Consider the following 15,267-nt stretch of genomic DNA (forward strand, 5'->3'; position numbering starts at 1 on the left):
AAGCCTGAAACATTTATTACCTGGCCCTTTACAGAAAACGTTTGATGTCCTACATGATCTGCCCTCTGCTACCTTGCTCACTTCCCTTCTGGTCCAGTGACTTGCTGGTGTTCTTAGACTTGCTAGGCAAGCTTCTTCCTCAGGGAACACTCCCTGTTGCTATTTCGTCTGCTTACAATTCCCTTCTCTCAAGTATTCACTGCCTTACCTCCTTGGAGTCTGCTCAAAGATTACCCTTTTCAGTGAAGCCTTTCTTTACAACTCTTTCATGTTGTGATCCTCCTCCCTGTCCTCCCCGATGTTCCTGGCTTTCTCTTCAAAGTACTTATTTTTTAATTCTCTGCATAATTGATTTATTTTATTTTTTCTCCGTCTTCCCCCACCAGAATGCATTCTCCAGGAAGGCAGGGATTTTTTTCCCATTCCTCATTCTGTTCACTGCCGTATTTCGAGTAACAAGAACATTACCTGACAGGAGGCAGGTACGCGATACATTATTTGTTGATGAATTCCCTATCCATGTCCCTTTTCTCTTTGGCTTGTTCGTTTATTCATGCATTCATTCGACACATGTTTACGGAGTAACTACACGGTGCCGGCCACCGTTGCAAGCCCTGGTGAAGGCAGCACCGGCCCTGCGCTCAGGAAGCTTACGTTCTGGGGCATTCATTCATGGGGATGCTGGAACCAGCTGGTGTCAGTGCTCAAGGGCTGAGTGATACACTTTCTGGTTCGTTAAATTTTCCCTTGTTAAGCAGCCATTATTATACAGTAACTGTTTAACTTCACAATTAAACCCTATGAAAAACAGAAGTAATGAATACTCCACAGTCACTACTCCCTCACTACTTGACCACATTTTCTTGTCCCTTTGCTCTTGAGGTTATCCACATTTGCTGCAGCAAGGCGGGGAGCAGCACATCTTCCGCAAAGCCCCGCGCACCGCTGAGCCCCTGGCGCCGACTCGCGGGCGCGGGGTCAGTGGACCCGCGCGTGCATCTGCCCGCAGGGGGCCGCTTCGCCCGACAGAGTGCGCCCCCCACAGGCCACCTTCCCACAGACTCGCGGCAGGGGTTCCCCCAGAGTGCACGTACAGGGGTCGCCAGGTGTGGAGGAGGAGGTGCTCTGGGGCCGCCCAGGACGGCTCGGCCAGCCTCGGCCGCTCTGGATGGGCGAAAGCGTTTAAGGTGGAAGGGAGTAGGATCGATCAGTCGGGCCTCTACTCGCCGAGCCTGTGGCGAGCCGAGACGCGGGGATCGGCTGGGAATGCCTGGGCGCGCGGAGCCCGGTGGGAAGCGCGGGGCGGCCTGGTGGGGTCGCGGGCTGGCTCTCTGGTGGGCGCTGCGGGCTCGAGGGGGTCGCACGGGCGGCTAGGGGCGGGCGGGGGCGGGCGGGGAGGGCGAAGGAGGGAGGAAGGGCGGGCGAGCAGGCTTGGTGGCGGAGCGCAGGTGCGAGTCCCAGGTGCACGCACGCGGCCCCAGGGGGAAGGGCCGGCCGTGCTCCCCGGAGCCTCAGAGGTTCGGTGGCCGAAGCAGCATTGGGGGCCCCAAGCGTGTTGACAGATGCCCGCGACTTGGGGGTTTCCTCTGTGCAGGCCTGTGGGACTCAAGTGACTCCGGAGATCGTGCAGATAGGCATTCTCTCGCCCAGAAAAAGTTACTGATACAATGGTTTTCTAAAAAGGGATCTGGAATAGTCAGATTTTCCTTTTTTAAAAATAGGTAATTTTAGGTCGTAAGAAGTCTCAGAAATTATCCCTGCGGAGCCCAGCGCTGTCATTTTATGGCTAAGGGTCACACCGAGATTGCATGTAGACCTGGGACTACAGCCCTGGTATTCTGTCCCAAGTCCAGGATTTTCCTTATCTCAAGGGATACTGCCATTGCATGTTTACACTTTCTGTTGTTGAATTCATAACAGTGTTTTTAATCAACGTGTGTTTTATTTTGTAGGAAGAAGAAATTGACTAAATGAAAAACATGTCAAATAGAATTAGAATCCCACTTGTCACTACTTCAAGTCAGGGAAGTAAAAGTATACCGGTGCTGCCTTTCCCCAGTGATATCCTGGGTTTTATTACTAGAAACACCCCGTTTTTCTAATACTCATTATGTCAGAAGGGAAATCTCCTGCAAAAAAAAGAGCTCGTAGAAGTTTATCAATCAGTAAAACTAAAAAAAATGAGTGTAACTCTATTATTTCATTTTTTAACAATGTACCACCTGCTAAACTTGCCTGCCCCATTTGTAGTAAAATGGTGCCGAGATATGACTTAAACTGGCATCTTGATGAAAAATGTGCTAACAATGATAACATCACCCCAGTTGATCTGAGGCATGTTGGCTTCACAGATTCAAGTGGGTCCACAGTAAATTTAACCAATACTGTCTTAGAAAATGTAACGCCAGGAAAGTTGTCACCATCAAAGGCAAGTTTAACCCCTGACCCAAGTGATTCAGCAAAAATGGGCATAAAACAGCAGACCAGCCCCTACTTTAAAAATAATAAAGACTTGGTGTTCAAAAATCAAGATAAGCTGAGACATCATAATGTGAAAGTCATTACTTTGGGAAGCCTGTCATCTAAATTGTCCAGAAGATACACAGAGGCTAGAAGATCAATATGTAAGAAGAATGAGGAATTTGCCAGTAAGAGTCCACAGAGTCCCTCATCCACAGTGGTTAGGAGCCCAGTTGATAACTGTTCAGAGATTGAGGACAAGGATCAAATTTTGGAGAATAGTTCTCAAAAGGAAAACGTGTTTACCTGTGACTCTCTTAACGAACAGAGAACTGAACATAGTGTGGAAGACACTAAAGTCCTGGAAGCTGAAAGCCAGGAGGCTACGCAGGAATGCGGGAGATCACCCCTCACCCCTGCCTTCTCAGATAATGCTTTTGTGTTATTTTCACCAGATTTAACTCGTGGGAATCCATTGAGGTCTACTTCAGAGGACAGTCTTGAGTGGGAGACTATCACAGGAATAGATGGTAAAGATGTTGAAAAATGTGAGGCAGGTAGTTGCGAAGAAGTGAAAGTAACTGTTGCTTCAGAAGCTAAAACACAGTTGTCAGATTGGGAGGCAAAATGTCATAGTTCTACACCTGATGATTCTAAAGGTTGTAACATCCAGGACCTTCTTCTGGAAGGTGACAGTGACTTAAAGAATGAAATCACTTGCAGAATTCCTTTGGAGCAGGGGTCAAGCTGTGATGTTCCTGATAAAACAGTTACAGTACCACCAAGTCATCCTTACTACCTTCGGAGTTTCCTGGTGGTGCTGAAAGCTGTATTTGAGAACGAAGAGGATAGGATGCTCTTCGATGAACATGAGAAGGAAATTGTAACTAAATTTTATCAGTTATCAGGTATCTTAACCTTGTGTGCTTCCAAGTTTTTGTTTTCCATTTGCTGTCATGATTGGGCTGGGAATTTCATGACCACAAGGAGTCAGTGTGGTTCTGGGAGTCCTCTGGGAGTACTTCTGGGAATCAGCCAGCTACAAGGTTTGCGAAGAATATGCATGAAAAAGACAGGATTTTGTGTCTGGTGATGTCTGCTTCTGCAGTATTACCTCCTTACAAGCTGGACTTTGGTTATAATGGAAGCAGCTGCTTTTCCTTTTTGTGTGTATTTGATGGTTGTAAAGCAGCCTTTTCCAGGTTAAAAAAAAAATACAGTGATTGAGAAAAGCATACTTTGCGTTCTGAGCCTGTAATCAGCTTAATTTAGGTTGTTCTATTGTGTTCACATACCATTTTCTCAAAAATGAAAGTGAAGTAAAATATAGGAAAGAACAAACCAAGGTATATTAAGGCATATTTTTTTCCTCTGATAATATTTTAGATTTCTAGGCCCTGCCTTTTAAGGTCAGGGTGTGGAGGAATTGGAAACTTTCAGGCTAAATTGGCACCTTTAAAGATGCTGGTCTATGTCTCAGTTCCTTGGCAGCCAGTGGTGGCTCTAAGCCAGTGGTGCAGATTTGGAGCAAAAGCTACCCTTGTTCCACTGCTCATCCAATGGGCCATGGCGCTTTTATGGAACTGATTCCCCCCTGAGGTAGGAAAAGCTTACTTGGGTGCTACACTGATCTCTCACAATTTGTAGTCAGGTCTGACCCTTCAGTTGAGTTTTAAAAAATATTTTAAACATTATTGGTAATGTTCAAGGGAAGGGTTTTTGTTTTAAATAAACACAGTGGAATTATAGTCTTCTTTGTATTTTTAACGTGTGAGTGATACTTCTCTGGGCACAGTTGCATTAATTATCGACACAGCCTCCCTCTCCACTTGTGCTGTCCCAGAACATGGACATAAATGGTACCATTTTGACTCTTCTGTCCACAGAAGTCACAGATCTTTGGTTGGGTGCTGGTTGCATTCACGTCTGCATTCAGCGAGTCCATGGCTCTGTGCTTCTGTATAATTGAGAAGGATGAATAGTTTCCCTTGTGCAAGTTCTGTGGATTCTTGTGTATCGCTCCCCACAGAGAGTCATTTGCAATGTCTGTGTGAAAATAAATGCTGCTAATTGAGTTTGCCTCTTTAAAGAAGAAAGGGGAAAAAAAGTTGAAGATTTAAGAAGTATAGTTATATCATTTTAGAATTGACAGAAATTTAAAGATAATCCAGATAACAGGAAAACTGTGACCAGGTTAATTAAGTAACTTTGCCAAGATCACTGAGCTAAGCCAAGATCCAAACTACACATATCTTGATAATCTTTTCAGATTATTTTTGGTTAACGGTAGAATCATGTATATTAAACTGAAAGCAGAGAACAAAATAACTGGAATTCTGGGTGGGGCTTCTCTGAGGGAGTGAAAATGTTGATGGCTGGAAAATGGGAATCCTGGTTCTTTGAAGTTTTGAAATCGTCAATAACCATTACCAATATTGGAACTTTTTAGTGATTGGTCCACCAATCATCAAATACCTCATCTTTTTAAATCTTTTCACCAACTTTGGGAAGATGATGTTATTGCCCCAACCCCCCCTTTTCTTAACAGAAGAGAAAATGGTGTCTCGGTGAGGTTCATAGACTTGTATAATTCAGAAGTGGTAGAGCTGGCCCAGGGCTTCCCACCCTGGATGCTCTTCCTGTCATGTGGTGACAAGCACACAGGGCAGGGAGATGTCTCCATGGGGACTTCTCTTTGAAATAAATAAATTATATTTTCCAAAGGAAGAGAAAGATTTTTTTGTAACATCAGTTGAGTAAGCATTAAGTGTATTTACTGATTTTTTTAAAGATGTATTTTATTCATTATATAGAGCACAAGCATGCACGTTGAGTGGGGGAGTGGCAGAGGGAGAGACTGTCAGGCAGACTCCCCATGGAGCTGGATGTGGGGCTTGATCTCATGACCCACAAAATCATGACCTGAGCCAAAACCAAGAGTCAAATGCTTAACCGACTGAGCCACTCAGGTGCCTCAGCATAAGTGTATTTCTAATAGAATATATTTCACCTTTAAGCTAAGTTTTAAAACGTGAATATTGGTTGTCTGAGAAGAGATAATATTTTTCACTATTTTTCTTTATTGCAGCTAGTGCTCAGAAGTTATATGTAAGACTTTTTCAACGTAAATTCAGCTGGCTTAAGATGAATAAATTGGAATACGAAGAGATTGCCCCTGACTTAACACCTGTGATTGGAGAATTGCAGCAAGCAGGCTTTCTGCAGACAGGTATGATTAGTCAAAGGAAATGTAAAATTAAAATACAACAGGAAAAACTTAAGTTCCTGCAGAACTATGGTGATATCAGTATGGTGTCATCCTCTGGTGCCTGGTAAATAGTAATTGTTTTTTTTTTTTTTAATTTAGTTTTTAATTTTAGGACAACAAATTATTCACGTTAAAGCCATTCTTAGCCTGGGTGAAGACTCCTGTTGTTTTCTTGACCGTCTCATGTTTAGGATGATAAAGTCCCCTCTGGATAGCTGTGTGGCCATGGGCCACTGAAGAAACTCATCCCTTCTCAGTTCTCCCCTTCCAGCAAGAATCTGACTCGTTCAGATGCTTCATCTTTGTGATAGGATAAAGCTGATTTGCTTGAAGCTAATACTGCCTTTGAAAGCTGCGTCCAGCCCCTCCTGCACACACATATAGCTCTTACAGTTTCTAAGTTGATTGCCTCAGAAGTTTGTTGATTTAAGCCTAGGAGACTGTTAGGGAGCCATGGAGGCCTCGTCAGTAGCATTCCTGAAGCACCTCCCGGACTGAATGCAGTATTGTACTGGAAACGTAGGTGGAGGGAGAATGGGAGTCTTGGGTAATTGCTGACAGTTTAGACCGAAACAGGCGAATCCAGCGAAAGCCAGGTGGTTTCTGTGTGGAAGTTTGTCATGGAGAGCAGTTAGTAAGGTGAGGTTAGGTGAGGTGGTGGGGCTGCAGGCAAAGGCAGAGAGGTGCGGCAAAGAAGCTTGAATGTGAGGGACTAGGCATCGGGACGCGGACCCAGCTTAGAGCGCTGCTTCCCACATGTCAGTGCCCTAATGGTCACCTGGTGGCTTCTGTCCTCACCTGACTCGGAGGATTTGATGCAGATTCGTAAATTCACAATTTGACTGGCATGCCAGGTGAGCTGTGACTTACCTTTAAATGACCTTTAAGCAACATAACCAGAACCCCAGCGGCTCATTGTTGCACTCAATCAAGTCCAAGTCGTGCCCTTGATCTGCATGACCCTGTGGGCCCGGGCTCTGCTGCCCTTCCTGCTCACTCCTCCACGGCCACAGAGCCCTCCATGTTCTTCAGCATGCTCGGTGCACTCCCCTCTCAGAGCCTCGTACTTGCGGCAGCACGCTCCCTCGCTCCCTCCACTTGCTCCCTCATTCATCTAGCTCTGCTATGTGTCACCTCATCAGAGATTTGCCTGACTGCGCTGCGTGTATAGCCGGCCCTCCCATCACCTTTGCTTTGCCTTAGTTTTGTTTTTCTTTATAATAGTTATCAGCACCTGACATACATACTTGCTTATTATGCAAGGAGGTGAGCTCCTCGTGAGCCAGGACTTGGTTTGTTCATTGTAGTGTGCCCGAGGCCATCAGACATTACTTGGCACGAAGTGTGCACCCAATAAGTAGTTACTGAATGGAGGAAAGAGACCCTGCCCTAAGCTGTAAATGCCTTGATGGCAGACACCAGCCAGGTCTGACTCGGCTGAATCCTGGGTCTAGCATAGTGTCTGGCTCCCATAATAGCAGACATGTCTATGTATTTTGAGTGAGTGAACCCATGCAGGGGTGTCCAGCTAGAGCCTGTGGGGAGGGAGGAGAGCTGATAGTCAGTTTACTCTCTGACCTGTGTGGGAGAGGTTGGGTTGGAGGCCTTGTGAGCGGAGAGCGAATACACCAGTGAGTTTTTTTTAGGAGGATGTCCAAGCCATAGTGGCTATCCATATGTGTCTTTATTTTATTCAGATTTTCCTTTACTTCTTAGTGAGAAATTCTGTTTTATAACATTTATGAGATACCTGTTTTCCATATTCTGTAATAATTGGTTTGGCAAACTAATTACAATTTCTTTTTTTAATATTCTTTTTTTTTTTTTTTAAAGATTTTTTATTTATTTGACAGAGAGACAGCCAGAGAGAGAAGGAACACAAGCAAGGGGAGTGGGAGAGGAAGAAGCAGGCCCACAGCAGAGGAGCCCGACGTGGGGCTCGAGCCCACAACGCCGGGGTCACGCCCTGAGCCGAAGGCAGACGCGTAACCGCTGTGCCACCCAGGCGCCCCTACAATTTCTTTTTAAGAGAGGGACGGGGGGAGGGGGTGCGCCTGGGTGGCTCAGTTGTTAAGCATCTGCCTTCGACTCAGGGCGTGATCCTGGAGTCCTGGGATCGAGTCCCACATCGGGCTCCTCCCCTGGGAGCCTGCTTCTTCATCTCCCACTCCCCCGCCTCCTTGTGTTCCCTCTCTCGCTGGCTGTCTCTCTCTCTGTCAAATACATAAATAAAATCTTAAAAAAAAAAAAAAAAGAGAGGGAGGGCAGCAGGGCAGAGGGAGAGGGGCAGAGAGAATCTTAAGCAGGCTCCATGCCCAGTGCAGAGCCTGATGCGGGTTCAATCTCACAACCCTGAGATCATGACCAGAGCCAAAATCAAGAGTGGGACAGCTTAACCAGCGGAGGCACCCAGGTGCCCGTACTGATTACAATTTTTGCAGTAGCATTTCATTATATTTGCTTCTAACTAAGCTTCATTCTTCTTAAATAGAGCTAGAAAATAGTAAAAATCTTTAAAACTATGTTTAACTTTTTTTTTTAAAAATCCATTTCAGCTTTAAAACTATGTTTAACTTTTTTTTTTTTTAACCCATTTCAGAGTCTGAGTTGCAGGAACTCTCTGAAGTGCTTGAACTGCTTTCTGCGCCTGAATTAAAAACCCTGGCGAAGACCTTCCACTTGGTGAATCCCAACGGACAGAAACAGCAGCTGGTGGACACCTTTCTCAAATTGGCCAAACAGCCTTCAGTCTGCACTTGGGGCAAGAATCAGCCTGGAATTGGTGCAGTGATTTTAAAAAGGTTTTGTTGGATATTGTTACAGTAAAAACATTTAAAATGTTGGTAGCACAGATTAACTTATAACAGATGGTACATTTTTTTGGATTATAATTGCTTATTTCATTTGTAGTTATATTGAGAAGGCAGAAGAGCCTTTATAACAATAGCCTGGATTCTTTCTTGGTATATTATTATTATTATTATTATTTTAAGATTTTTATTTATTTATTTGACAGAGAGAGACAGCCAGGGAGAGAGGGAACACAAGCAGGGGGAGTGGGAGAGGAAGAAGCAGGCTCCTAGCAGAGAAGCCTGATGTGGGGCTCGATCACAGAACGCTGGGATCACGCCCTGAGCCGAAGGCAGACGCTTAACGACTGCGCCACCCAGGCGCCCCTTTCTTGGTTTATTATTAATAATTCTTGTAATACTGTCCTAGGACCAAGAAAAATCAGGAGGCAGTAGATATTCGGTAAATTCTAGTATTTTATTATTCAAGAAAAATGCAGTTTTAATTACTATTCCTACAGGATTTAAGGGTAATATATTTCGCCAAATATTTATTTTAGTCAACTTTTTATTGACATGTATTCTGTCAGTTTTAATATGCAACTTTTCTTGAGTTTAGGGCATAAAATGTACCAAAAACTGTGGTTTGTTTCTTTTGCTTTTGTGAAGACCTTGAACTGTTTCAATTTGGGGAAAGATGTAAAAACTTTGAGACTTTATTTCTTCTACTCACATTATCTATAAAATACAACTATATTAACTTTAGTCTGGGAATCCACTGTTCTGGAGTTGTTGAGGATGAAGTGAGTGATGCTTTTGAAAGCGCTTTAAAACAACGTCAGTGTTATTTATTTTGTCTAATATTTTCTGTGTCTATCTGAATATACACACAGACATATGTGTGCATGTGCACAAGTAACTTTCAGCTGTCATGTGCCAAGAACCCATCTTCATTGGGAAGATACTACAAATACTAATCTTTTATAAAACATGGGTATAAACAAGGTATGCATTATTAAGAAAATTGTCACTACTAACACTTCAAAAAGTTGATACCGTAGATTTTTAAAAAATGTTTTAAATATCTATCTCTAGTTAATTGACTGTAGGATTATAAAATCCTCATCTTTCTAGTATGTTAAATGTCTTCTAAGTCCTTTCTTTTTAAATTTATTTTAAATTTTATTTTAATTCCAGTCAGTTAATATACAGTATTATATTAGCTTCAGGTATATAATACAGTGATTCAGCACTTCCGTACATCACCCAGTGCTCATCATGACAAGTGCCCTCCTTCATCCCCGTCCCCTATTTAACCCATCCCCCACCCGCCCCTCCCCTCTGGTAACTGTCAGTTTGTTCTCTATAAGTAAGTCTGTTTCTTGATTTCTCTCTCTTTTTTCCCTTTGCTTATTTGTCTTCTTTCTTAAATTCCACATACAAGTGAAATCATATGGAATTTGTCTTTCTCTGACTTATTTCCCTTAGCATAATATTCTCTGGCTCCATCCATGTCATTGCAAATGGCAAGATTTCATTCTTTTTTATGGCTGAGTAATATTCCATTTTCTCTGCGTGCGTGTGTGTGTGTGTATTCCACATCTTTATCCATTCATCAGTTAATGGACACCTGGGCTGCTTCTGTAAGTTGGATATTGTAAATAATGCTGTACACATCAGGGTACATGTATACCTTGAATTAGTATTTTTATATTCTTTGGGTAAATACCTGGTAGTGCAATTGCTGGATCATAGGATAGTTCTATTTTTAACTTTCTGAGGAACCTCCGTACTGTTTTCCAGAGTGGCTGCACCACAGAAATGTCTGTTGATGTCTTCTGGCCATTTTTTAAATTGGATTATGTTTTTGGGGTATTGAGTTTTATAAGTTCTTTATATATTTTGGATATTAACCCTTTATTGGATATGTTATTTGCAAATATCTTCTCCCATTCCATAGGTTGTCTTTTAGTTTTGTTGATTATTTCCTTCACTGTGTGTGCAGAAAATTTTTATTTTGATGTCTTCCCAGTAGTTTATTTTTGCTCTTGTTTCCCTTGCCTTAGGAGAAATATCAAGTAAGAAGTTGCTACGGCTGATGTCAAAGAGGTTACTGCCTGTGTCCTTTAGGATTTTTATGGTTTTCTGACTCATATTTAGGTCTTTAATCCATTTTGAATTTATTTTTGGTATGGTATGAGGAAGTGGTCCAATTTCATTCTTCTGCATGTTGCTGTCCAGTTTTCCTAACACCATTTGCTGAAGAGACTGTCTTTTTCCCATTGGATATTCTTTCCTGCTTATTGAAGATTTATTGACCATATATTTGTGAGTTCATTTCTGGATTTTCTGTTCTGTTCCATTGATCTGTGTGTCTGTTTTTGTTCCAGCACCATACAGTTTTGATGACTACAGCTCTGTGGGTGCCTGGCTGGCTCAGCTGGTAGAGCGTGGGACTCTTGATCTTGGGGTTGTGAGTTTGAGCCCCATGTTGGGTGTAGAGATATCTGATTACTATGGCTTTGTGTCATGTAACTCGAAGTCTGGAATTGTGATTCCTTTAGCTTTTCTTTTGGAAGATTGCTTTGGCTGTTTGGGGTCTTCTGTGGTTCCATACAAATTTTAGGCTTGTTTGTTCTAGTTCTGTGAAAAATGCTGTTAGTATTTTGACAGGGATTGCATTAAATGTGCAGATTACTTTGGGTAGTATACATGTTTTAACAATGTTTGTTCTTCCATTCCATGAGCATGGAATGTCTTTCCATTTCTTTGTGTCATCTTTAATTTCTCTTATCAGTGTTTTATAGTTTTCAGAGTATGAATCTTTCACCTCTTTGGTTAGGTTTATTTCTAGGTATCTTTTTATTTTTGGTGCGATTGTAAATGAGATTGTTTTCTTAATTTATCTTTCTGTTGCTTCATTATTGGTGTATAGAAATGCAACAGATTTCTGTACATTGATTTTGTATCTTGCATTCTAAGTCCTTTCTTTTTTTTTTTTTTAAGATTTTATTATTTATTCAACAGAGATAGAGACAGCCAGCGAGAGAGGGAACACAAGCAGGGGGAGTGGGAGAGGAAGAAGCAGGCTCACAGCGGAGGAGCCTGATGTGGGGCTCGATCCCACAACGCTGGAATCACGCCCTGAGCCGAAGGCAGACGCCCAACCGCTGTGCCACCCAGGCGCCCCTCTAAGTCCTTTCTTTAATTGTATTTAAATATTTTATGTTATCCTTATATAACATTTTATAAGTAAGTGAACATTAAAATTAGCAGCCCTCTCTCAGCATAAGCACTAAGCATTTGAACAGAAATAAAAGAAAAAGTTTAACTTTTTTTTTTTTATCCCTGGCTTTGGACTTGTTAGGAACATAAGATTCTCAAGGCTATTTTAGTTGTACTGAAATCACTGTCCTTCAGGACTGTACTTACTTCTTCATTTCATTGTAGAGCCTAGCAACAGAGCCTGAGCCTCTGACAGCCCCACAGGAGGGCGGTGCCTTGTTTACATACTCTGCTGTTATCATGAAGAAACAGAGAAAGGCACACTATTTATACTGTCTTAATCCCAGTAGATAATCATTGTTCGTTTTACCGTGTTTAATGGTTTCTTCTGAACTCGGGAGACTTGGCCAACTGGGGCATCCCTGGGACTCTGAATGGAGATGGAGGAAGTGGGCACTTTGTATCAGTCTCTGTAGATGAGTGGTTCTCAATCCCACAGTGCTGTGGTAGGAATCTCACCCCCCTCCCCTCATGTATCTGATGGCGGCACTAATTTCTACAGCACCCCTAGAGATGCTGCACTGCTTTTGGGCTAATCGCTTCTGGCGTGGATAGGAAAGTGAGGTCTTCCACTAGGCCAGTGGTTCTCAACTGGGGGCGACTTTGGCCTCCAGGGAGCATCTAGTAATGTCTGGAGGCATCTTTGATTGTCATGACGAAGAGGGAAGTGGGCACTATTGGCATTGAGTGAGTAGAGGCCGATGATGCTGTTGAGCGTCCTGTAATGCGTAGGCACCCTCCTCCCCTGCAAAGAGCTTTCCTGCCCAGTTGTCAGTGGTGCCAAGTTTGAGAAGCCCTGTTCTAGAGCGTATCCAAATTGTAAGAGCCAGAGGGCCCATGTGGCCCTGAATTTAGTTCAGACCTCCAGGCCTATCTCGAAGGCATCCGGAATCAAACTGAATTTACTCTGAGGTTACCCTGGAGTGGGGATGTTTCTGGACCACTTTGCATATCACAGAACAGCACCAAATCTTGTACCATTTCTTGGTGTACAAAATCATGCTACCTAACCATCAGCTTTTGATAAAGGTGTTTTATTTTATTTTATTTTATTTTATTTTTTCAAAAATTTTATTAAGTAATCTCTGTGTCTGACATGGGACTCAAACTCACAACCCCAAGATCAAGAGTTTCATGCTCTACTGCTCACTGAGCCAGCCAGGCATCCAAATAATGACATTTAAAATAAATAACTGTTATTTAATCTGAATGTCACTTGTCACTATGTGAGAATGGCTAATGTCAAATAGATAATACTTCTATGAGTTTTCCTGGTATTTTACACATTTACAACCAGTGTAAGCCCTGTGTTGCTCTTTTATTGAACCAAACCATGTGTGAAATCATTTGGAGATAGAATTTCACTTCATCTTCACCATGTCCATAGGTGGGCTCTGAACCCCAAAGAGGTTAAGTTAGGCTCGAGGGTCACACAGCTGGAACTGGTAGATTTACTTTAGGCTTAGAATAATGAAGGCCACTTGTTACTTTTTCTGAAAATAATTTATAAAATCTAACATCCAAATGCTTTTTAAAAAACCATAAAGTTATTTATATATTGTACATTTTTCAGAGCTAAAGGCTTGGCGGGACAGGCACTGAGAGTCTGTAAAGGTCCTCGAGCTGTTTTCTCCCGGGTCTTGCTGCTGTTTTCACTGACAGACTCACTGGAAGATGAGGAAGCTGCCTGTGGTGGACAGGGGCAGCTCTCTACCGTGCTGTTGGTCAATCTTGGCCGCATGGAGTTTCCTAGGTACACCATCAATCGGAAAACCCAAATCTTCCAGGACAGAGATGATCTCATTAGGTAAGATCATATTAGCTCGTAGGAATAACTGTGTCACTTCACATGTATGTAAAAGGTTTCATTATTACTATTTGCCAGTTACAGTAGAAACCTAAGGCCGTAGCCAAAGCAGTTTTTGAAGTTTTTTGTTGTCTTTCTGCCTCACTTGTATACATTTCCGAGACTATAAGGAGAATGTAGAAATGTGCTTAGATTAAGGTTGCCAAAACCAATGAGTTTTGAGTTACTACACATATTTTCCGTGGCTCGTATTCCCAGATAGCTTTGGCAGGAAACATTTTGTAAATACAGACATTTGAACAAACCTGCCTCGTGAATATGTTGTTGGCATGAACAAGGCAGAAGATGAATGTTTTCCTAGCAATAGTGCTTCAGATAAAGTTAATACTAACTTGTGTGCGTGTACTCGAGTCATACACCCGCTAGATTAGAGATGGTCACCAGTCTGTTTTGGTACGTGGACTCAGTGAATGTTTGGTTTGACTGGCAAAAGTAGGTTTTGGTAAAGAATGATATCGGTCTTAGAGGAAAAAATACTTGGATTTCCTTTAAAACTCCATCATTTATAAGAAAGATTAATTCACATTCTTAAAATGGCACTTTTGATTCTTGACTTGAAGTTTATTACTCAGTTGTAACTGAAATTAATTCTGATACTTGATTTTAGGAGAGTCCTTTATGTTTGTCTAATGTGTGCTTTTAAAAGTAACATTGAAATTACTGAATCAAAGCAGAGTTGATAAACTCACTCCGGCGCCAGGCTGCTGGCTCTCAGGAAGCTCGCTCGCTTGTTTGTGTCCCATTGGAGTAAATTCTGCTAATAAGAACATGTCCTTACTCTCTTTTAAGTTGTCCCATATCTTTTTACTTTCTCATTTTTATTTTATTTTATTTTATTTTTTTAAAGATTTTATTTATTTATTTGACAGAGAGAGAGACAGCCAGCGAGAGAAGGAACACAAGCAGGGGGAGTGGGAGAGGAAGAAGCAGGCTCCTAGCGGAGGAGCCTGATGTGGGGCTTGATCCCATAATGCCGGGATCACACCCTGAGCCGAAGGCAGACGCCCAACCGCTGTGCCACCCAGGCGCCCCTACTTTCTCATTTTTAGTGACTTTATGCTGCTCTCTTCCTTGAGACTGTATGCTGAAGCCAAGTTCCAGTCTCTCTGTACTAATGAGCTGTGAAACCACCTTGTGCCTCCTTCCCTCATCTGTGAACGGGGAGAATGATAGTGTATTCCTCCAGATCTGTGCGAATACATGTAAAGTGCTTAGAGCCTGGCCCCTGGGGGTGGCTTAGTACGTCTTAGTTAGCATTATAGTTGTCTTTATTACTGGCATATCTAAGGGAGATTACTCTTTAGTTCTAGCATTGACAAAACCATGGTTGACAAGTTCAAAAGTGGGGGAGCAAGGGAGAAAGAAAGAGACCATGCCAGATTCCTTTGAGAAAGTAGATATCCTGTAAATAATAACTAAAACTCCTTTTGTTATACAAAGGGCCTTCACATGTAAATGAAATTGGATTTAACTGACTTCCGTAGTGGTAATTACATAATACCTGCTAATAGGATACCTGGTCTGCGAACTCTTTTTGGCCATGTTGGTACTCGAAATAATTTATCCTGTCTTTTCTTTTTCCTCATTTATTCAATATA

General features: G+C 42.4%; 1 protein-coding gene across 3 annotated transcripts in view; it reads left to right on the plus strand.

Moving 5' to 3' along the window:
- Nucleotides 1-1,229: 1,229 nt before the first annotated feature.
- Nucleotides 1,230-15,267, plus strand: part of FAN1 (FANCD2 and FANCI associated nuclease 1) — a 31,914-nt gene continuing 17,876 nt past the window's right edge. For all 3 annotated transcript variants that reach the window (XR_004627729.1, XM_034667973.1, XM_034667974.1), the window contains exons 1-5: nucleotides 1,230-1,334; nucleotides 1,953-3,368; nucleotides 5,549-5,689; nucleotides 8,328-8,529; nucleotides 13,376-13,609. Coding sequence is in view for 2 of the 3 variants with exons in the window: in XM_034667973.1 (XP_034523864.1) it covers nucleotides 2,111-3,368; nucleotides 5,549-5,689; nucleotides 8,328-8,529; nucleotides 13,376-13,609 (1,835 nt within the window). In the remaining variant the exon portion in view is untranslated. The remainder of the gene's footprint in view (nucleotides 1,335-1,952; nucleotides 3,369-5,548; nucleotides 5,690-8,327; nucleotides 8,530-13,375; nucleotides 13,610-15,267) is intronic.

This window comes from Ailuropoda melanoleuca, chromosome 9 (assembly GCF_002007445.2).
Source record: "Ailuropoda melanoleuca isolate Jingjing chromosome 9, ASM200744v2, whole genome shotgun sequence".
NCBI lineage: Eukaryota > Metazoa > Chordata > Mammalia > Carnivora > Ursidae > Ailuropoda > Ailuropoda melanoleuca.